Source organism: Triticum aestivum, chromosome 3B, assembly GCF_018294505.1.
Source record: "Triticum aestivum cultivar Chinese Spring chromosome 3B, IWGSC CS RefSeq v2.1, whole genome shotgun sequence".
NCBI lineage: Eukaryota > Viridiplantae > Streptophyta > Magnoliopsida > Poales > Poaceae > Triticum > Triticum aestivum.
In genome coordinates, this window is record NC_057801.1 from 14,386,389 (window position 1) to 14,394,427 (window position 8,039).

The following is an 8,039-nucleotide window of genomic DNA, read 5'->3' on the forward strand; positions in this document are numbered from 1 at the left end:
GACACATGGTCCCGAGGTCCGTATGGGTGCCGTTTTTATCGAGGCCGGTCTTCGGGCGGCGCTTGCGTCGCCGTTTTGGTTGTTTGTTGGGGGAGTTGTCCTTCACCACGTCCCGTTTTTCCTACACCTACCCGAGACCATGTGTCAAAACCGGCGGATCTCACGTAGGGGGTCCCGAACTATGCGTCTAGGCGGATGGTAATAGGAGACAAGGGACACGATGTTTTACCCAGGTTCGGGCCCTCTTGATGGAGGTAAAACCATATGTCCTGCTTGATTAATATTGATGATGTGTCTTACAAGAGTAGATCTACCACGAGCTAAAGGAGGCTAAACCCTAGAAGCTAGCCTATGGTATGATTGTTGTTCGTCCTATGGATTAAAGCCATCCGGTTTATATAGACACCGGAGAGGGCTAGGGTTACATAGAGTCGGTTACAATGGTAGGAGATCCACATATCCGTATCGCCAAGCTTGCCTTCCACGCCAAGGAAAGTCCCATCCGGACACGGGACGAAGTCTTCAATCTTGTATCTTCATAGTCTTGGAGTCCGGCCGATCATGATAGTTCGGCTATCCAGACACCCCCTAGTCCGGAACTCCCTCAGTAGCCCCTGAACCAGGCTTCAATGACGACGAGTCCGACGCGCATGTTTTCTTCGGCATTGCAAGGCGGGTTCTTCCTCCAAATAATTTATAGAAGATTGTGAACACCAGGATAGTGTCCGGCTCTGCAAAAATAAATTCCACGTACCACCGTAGAGAGAATAATATTATACAAGATCAATCTGCTGACGTATTTTGTGGCGTGACGTCACACCATTACCAAGCCTTTACTCGAATTGTTTTTGTTGTATCACCTCAGCGCATTTAGCGAGGCGATTTCCTTGGCACGTCTTGTCGAAGCAGAGATCGTGTTCCCCTTATTCCGGGATTCCCATCAATATGGACGTGGGTAACCCAACCGCGCCATTGATTGTGACGCTTGGGAGATAAGCGAGTTTTACCAGGCCGGTGGGGACACATGTTTTTGTCCGCCCATATAAGGGGATAAAGATCCAACCCTTTTACCTGCGCCTTCTTCCTCCTTGGCTTATCCATATCCGCGAACTCGAGCTCCAGCGCCCAAGTCCGCACTTCTCACCTCAACCTTCTCCAACTATGTCCGGAGCGGGAGGCAAGTGGATGGCCTCCTCCGTCATGGAGGGGCAGATCCAGAAGCTGCGCGACGCCGGATATTTGTCCATCGACATCGCGCACCGGCTCCCCGACGAGGGAGAGCTCATCCCCACCCCCAGGCCCCATGAGAGGGTAGTATTTCTTCCCCATTTCCTCCGCGGACTGGGCTTCCCACTTCATCCCTTTGTCTGGGGGCTCATGTTCTACTACGACCTAGATTTCCATGATCTGGCCCCGAATTTCATCCTCAACATCTCGGCGTTTATCGTCGTGTGCGAGGCCTTCCTCTGCATCCAGCCCCACTTCGGCTTGTGGCTCAAGACCTTCAGTGTCAAGCCGAAGGTTGTGAAGGGCAGCCAAGCGGAGTGCGGAGGCACCATGGTGGGCAGGATGTCCCACGTTACGTGGCTGGAGGGCACTTTCGTGGAAACCATTAAGGGGTGGCAATCGGGGTGGTTCTACATCACCGAGCTGCTTGACCCTGATTGGGCAGCAGCCCCCGAATTCAGATCCGGCATCCCTACACGGCTCACCTCCTGGAAAGGGAGTGGCCAGATCTGGGGAGATTCGGAGGAGCTGACCGGACTCCAAGCCTTTATCCAGAAGCTGGTGGACAAGAAGCTCAAGCTTGTCAACATAGTCCAGGTCATGCTGATCCGCCGGATTCTCCCATGCCAACGACGGGGCTTCAACATGTGGGAGTTCGATCCGGTGCAGCACCAGACTCTGAGCGGGCTCTTCGACACTACGTACGAAGATGTCTGGAAGGTGCTGTTCAAGGGCGCCGAGGCTCCCGCATCCGCTACTGAAGATCGCGGATTCCGCTCGCAGCGTCCAGCTGACGAGGTAAGTGATTTTGCCACTTGTTTTCCATAGTTTGACTCTATGCGGGATCTAAACTCCCTTTACATTTGACAGGACTGGCTGGCGAAGGCCGAACGGACTATTTGTCCGGCCCCATTGCCAGAGGACCCAGCGGACGCCCGCCTAACGGGGCTGCTGGCTCCGGCACCCCACGTGGTGCCGGAGAAGAAGGCCAAGAAGAAGGCCAAGAAGAAGGCCACGGGGACTCGGAAGAGTTCCCATTTTCAGGTGCTATCGGATGATGAATCCAAGGCCGACTCCTCCCACCAAGGCGAGGAGGAGAAGAAGAAAGCCTCTCCCCCAGCGGGGGGAGGGAAGAAAAGAAAGGCCTCCCCAACAAGGGAGGCCGAAGGGTCCAAGAAGGGAAAAACTCTTCCCCCGGACTGCTCTGCCAACGCCAGTGACGACGACGAGGACTGGCCTCCAAGGGCCAAGCCCCTGGCGAGATCGTAAGTATCCGGATTCCCGAATAACTTCAAGGTTTTTCCTTTTCGCCACATAATGTCTTTCTAATGCCGCATACAACCCTGCAGTCCGCCCAAGGATGATCTTCCCGCTTCGTCGAGCGGGTCCTTAGGTGCGTCGGATATGGATTCTCTTCCGACTGCCTCCACCCCCCGTGACGCGGATGATGCCGAGGTGGGATCCCAGGAAGGGACCCACCAGGAGGAGAAGGCCCCGGAGGTGTCGCAGGACAACCTCCCGGACTTTGCACCGGATTCGGCCCCGGAACCCACAGTGGCTCCGGAGTCCAGCGGGCGACCCCTTCGTAAGAAGGGAAAGACCATGACGCCGGTAGCCTCCGTCCAACCAGAGGTGCCGGATAGCTTGCTGGAGGCTCTCAATGGCGCCTCCATCGAAAAGGAACACCGCACCGTTATGAGTGCGGTGATTCAGAAGGTGCAGCTCGCCAAGAGCGGGCTGACCGAAGCCTGCAGCAGCCTTCTAACAGGCTTTGAGGTAAGAATTTTGATATATGTAAAATAGTACCGCATAGACAGTAGCCCCTGATGCTCGGTTTGGTGTTCGGAAAGAAAAGCCGGACTGAGGATCTAAAAAGATATACGCAGGAGTCATAAAAAATATGTCAATATGGGATTGCAGGCTGTGCTGCTGACCTCTGCCGCACTGACTGCGGAGGTCAATACTTTGAAGGAAAACCTCGAGCGGTCCGAGAACGAGCTCGGCCGTGCCAAGAAGCAGCTCGAGGACAAGGAAGGTGAGTAACACCTTATTAAAATTGTACCTTACAGAAAAGGATTTTGGTTGCAAAAAGAATGACAAGGATAACGTGGGTATTGCAGGGGCCACTAACGAGGTGGCGACCCTGAAAGAGGCGGTGGCCGCGGCCGAATGCAATGCGGCCGCGGAGCGTACCGAGCGAGAGAAGCAGGAGGCCCGGGTGGCGGAGGTACAGCAAGAGCTCTAGGATCTCGTGAAAAAATATGAGAGCCTAGAGCGTGACTCGAAGACTCGAGAGTCTGAGCTTGCAATGGCTCTTGAGAGTGCCAAAGCCGCTAAGGCCGAAGCCTACAAGGCCCTCCAGGAGATTGAGGCAGTGAAGAAAATAGCAGCGGGTAAGGCATTTTTCATGCAAAGTAAGCATGTGAGTGTTAATTACCTGTTGCTTACCCAAATTCAGAGCTCTCCAGGAGCGTTCGCAGATCTTCCTCGCAGCGTGTCTGATGCTGCCGCATTCTACCGGGCCGAGGAGGGGAGCTCGACGGAGAAGGTCTTCTGGTATCATTATGCTGAGGCCGGACATCTGGTGCCCCTTAGCGACCAGCTGAAGCAGCTGGTCGAGCTCCACAAGGCACTACAAGAAAATATACCATTTGCCACCAGATATTTTGTAACCAAGCGGTTTGGTGGCTGTAGATGTACTAATTGCAACCGGTTAATTAGTTCCTTGGTCACAATAGGCCTATGAGCTGTACACTCACGACTTTGTATAGAGGGCAGAAATAGCAACCAAGGACTAATATGCAAAAAGACAAGTCACTCGTACGGTTCCTAGCGTATCCCCAAATCGAATCGCCCGTGGTGGCGGCGGCAGCGGCGGCCTGAATCGCCCCTGGCGGCGACCGACGCATTCCTACGGTTTTTTTTCATCGGAGCGGGCGGCGGAAGGCGGAGGGCGCATCGGAGAGGGGCCTCTTCCTCGCGGCGGCAGCGGCAACGGCGGGCTTGTTCCTCGCGGCGGCAGCGGCGGGCTTGTCCCTTGCGGCGGTGGTGGCGGCGCGGCTGCGTGGGGGAAGGGAAGCAGCTGCGGCAATCGCCGCGTGGGCGAAGAGAAGCGGCTTCGGTAGCAGAGGGGCGCAAGGTCTGCTGCCGCAACAGACGCCTAGGGTTCCACCTTCTCCAACCCTAACCAGCTCTGCCGCAGCCAACGAGATCTCGCTCTCACCGTCAACACCAGCAAAGGCTTCAACCCGTAAGATTGATCTCCCCTCTGTCCTTACCTCCATCCACGTGTCCCTCCATTAATTTGCTTGGAGTTCTTGATGGCTAGATGTGCACTTCAAGTGTTTGTGGAAATGTGGAAGTAAAATATACATGTAGCATTCGATCTGTGATCTGAAAACTGGCTGGGCCTACGATGTAGCATTCGATCTGTGATCTGAAAACTGGCTGGGCCTACGATGTAGCATTCGGTTTGTGATTTGAATATAATATGCATGTGGTAAAATATACAGTATAGTGTTACTGCATATTGATACTTACAGCAACAGGACTTGTATATTATATACTTACTGCGTATTGAGGAGGAAGCTACCAATGTTTCCATAGATGAAACTTTTGAAGGCAATATCTCGTGTCGACATGATGTTGCACTGGAAATTCTTACTGATCCAAAATGGGTTATATGTCCCCTGTTTCAGGTTATGCTAGACCACATGTGTCCTGTTTCAGGTTATATTAGAATAATGGTGTCTTGTATCAGGTTATAAGTGTCAGGTTTCGGGTTATATCAGACTATACCTATCCTGTTTGTGGTTATATCAGCCTATATGTCTCATGTTTTAGGTTATATTAGACTATATGTGTCCTGTTTTAGGTTATATCAGATTACTATTGACACTTATGATATTATTCTGTTGCCACAACATATCTAATTACTATGTAACTCGTGGTTTATTTCTATTGACATAGCAAATCTGAACTTGACCAAAATGGCAGGTCATCCACCTAAGAGAGAAAACCTATTGGAGAAAACAATGAACTAATTTCCAGAGAGATTGGACTTCTTACACGGTACCATGGCTCTGTGATCATTTTGAAACAGAAGAATTTAAGGTATAGTAGTCTTGGAGTGGGTTTCAGCAGTTCTGCATTTATCTTTATCACTCAACCCTGCCTTATTTGTTCACATAAAATTACCATATGCATAAACGGTCCACAATTGGAAAGGCTAACCGCTCAAACCTACCTTATGTTCACATGAAGGGAACAAAGTCATTTGTAGCTGTTCAACATGAATTAGTAAGTCACTATTACTTATCTTTATCTTGTGTCACAATTGTTGTGAAAGCAGAATATATAAACTTGTAGCTATCTTATATTCATGTCTTTTGACTTCAAATCTTGTATTATCAGAATTGTGTCAATATCAGACTGTACAAGGAGTGTTACTCTAGTGATAAGAAGGGATGGGCATCAGAAGATGCCAGGAATAAACATGTAAGTGCCATGTAACAAATTAATTTCTGTTGAGAAAGATTAAGCAATGAGAATACTAGACACAAATGAGAACTAGAGAGCAAGAAATGGGAGAAATGACCACTGAAACAGAGAAAAATAATAGCTAGAGGTTAGAGAGGAATGATCATGCTATTTGTGCCAACAATGGGCCGGTAATAAGAGAGAAAGAAGTTGGCAGCTATGCAGCAAAAGGCTTTAACCGTGCTTGAATCTGTTTCACCATGTGCATGACATAGGTACAAACTTTGAAGTGCCCTATTTTCTCATGACTTATAGTAGATGGTGCACTATTATTAGGACTGTAGTAATTTAAGACTGAGAAAGTCAATTTCTGTAAGATCCTCATCAAGCATTGTCATCATTGGGAATCAAATATTTTTGCTTGACTATATGGTTCTTGTACTTTTAAGTAGTAGGGATGGCAGAACTGGACTTTAATGGCTGCGGTTGTTCAAATAATTCAAAGTTGTTAGTGTTGCATTATACTAACAATAAATTTGGGTACTTTTAAATACATTATTATGTTGCTGCATTTAAGAATGTAAATGCCTTTCATTTCTTGTATTATTAATGCAGGAAGAAATGTTGCAGAAGCGAAATGAACATATAAAGGAGGGCGAAGTACCTTTAACCGAGCAAGGAATATGGTATATGGTTACATCAGAGGTCGGGGTCATGGACGGCACTAGTGCGAGACGGCTCGGTTTCCCAACTGATAGATCTGTTTTCAGGTCAGGCTACAGATCTATTCTTCTGATGGTATGATCAGTATAACTCTCAAAAAGTCAGTTTGCCTCTCATCATGTGATTTGGCATATTTATTCAAGAGGTTGAACTTGAATTTAAAAATTACAGGTTCTCTGGTCTCAGATGGAGGGTCGAGGGGGTGAAGCAATTTTGGAGAGGTACACTGTTTGCATTGCTATTATGTAGTTTTGAAGTAAAGTTTATGAGCATCTTCTAAATTGTGCTTGGTTCTATCTATGTTTGCCAATGAAATTACCAAAAAAGTGGGTTTACTGACTCTGGAGAAGACCGCGACTACCAATGAATTAAGAAAAGAATTACATGCTTTGCAATTTCAGTTTAGTCTTAGTTTTATTAATTGGATATGGATCTGGTGTGCGGTTCCTATTTCGAGCAGCTTAATTGTTCTAGTGTGTCAACTTGCATAGTACCTTTCGAATATCTGAATACCTGCATTACTGGCTTCAGTTAACGATTCACACACACACACACACACACAGTTTTGCTGTGAGATATATAACCATATTGATGATGCATGCATTTTTAGAAGCACAATGCAAATAGTAGTACCTTTTGCCAATCAATAGGTTGCTGCTATCACTCACCCTACTACAGCAATCCTAGCACTTATCCTTGTACGCACAAGAGCAACAACACTAGATTTTCATTGAAGGAAATACATGTTTCTAGGTGAACAGATTTAAAGTTAGTAACATGTTCCTGGGTCAATTGGTTTATTCGCAACCTAGAGTATATGTGATGAATATACCTAGCAACCCTTTTGACCAAAGTCAGTAACTATGCACATTTTTTTGAATTCATCAATAAATGAACATCATCGACGTCATTTTAACTTATTTCGAATTTTCCAGGTGTAGAGGACATGTGGGGAGTGATCCGAGCAGTGCTAAACTTGATTCTTTGCAGATGCCAAAAGTTCAGTTTACCCAAATGCCAAAAGAGTAGTTCCTGCTTTGTAAATTCGGCTTGCGAATACTAGATGCAAAATACTACTCCCTCTGTCCCATAATATAAGAACGTTTTTTATACTAGTGTAGTGTTAAAAACGTTCTTATATTATGGGACGGAGGGAGTAGAATACTTCCTAGTTGGTGATTGGATTATATGTTTGGAGCAGTACTAAAGTGGTACTTTACAAATACTAGAATAGTCTTTCCTAGTTGTGAAACAAAATTTGGCTTGCAAATGATCCAAATGTAATGTTTGGATCATAAGTTTACAAATGCTGATTCTGATCTTCTTCCTGTAGAATGTCTAAAATTCTAAGATTTCTAGCAACTATAAATGTCAGCGTGTGGTAATACATTGTAGCTATGATATAGTTGCTTTCTTATGCCTTTAGTTACCAAGGTTTACAATTTTAAGGGTTACAAAAGATGTCTAGTCACCAACATGTAGCTGGTCTCTAAATTCTTTTAGTCACCAAGCCTTGGCTGGTCACTTGATATCTCTAGCCACTAACCATGTACATGGTGGCTGTAAATTTTTAGCAACCAAGTCGTACTTGGTCTCTATATGTCATTAGT

The 8,039-nt window shown here is 47.1% G+C and overlaps 1 protein-coding gene across 4 annotated transcripts; it reads left to right on the forward strand.

The window, feature by feature from the left end:
- The first annotated feature begins 4,045 nt into the window (after positions 1 to 4,045).
- LOC123068269 (uncharacterized) lies at positions 4,046 to 7,798 on the forward strand. Of its 4 annotated transcripts, none has more exons than XM_044490795.1 (7): positions 4,046 to 4,477; positions 5,224 to 5,340; positions 5,455 to 5,526; positions 5,641 to 5,724; positions 6,322 to 6,476; positions 6,601 to 6,650; positions 7,365 to 7,798. In XM_044490795.1, the coding sequence occupies exons 3-7, from the start codon at positions 5,485 to 5,487 to the stop codon at positions 7,490 to 7,492; spliced, it is 459 nt and encodes a 152-aa protein (XP_044346730.1). In that variant the 5' UTR covers positions 4,046 to 4,477; positions 5,224 to 5,340; positions 5,455 to 5,484; the 3' UTR covers positions 7,493 to 7,798. The 4 variants fall into 4 exon arrangements, 3 of the variants coding, with proteins under 3 accessions (XP_044346730.1, XP_044346728.1, XP_044346729.1); XR_006431677.1 differs by having other exon boundaries at positions 4,052 to 4,477; positions 5,491 to 5,526; positions 6,322 to 6,504; XM_044490793.1 differs by having other exon boundaries at positions 5,224 to 5,526.
- The last annotated feature ends 241 nt before the right edge of the window (positions 7,799 to 8,039 follow it).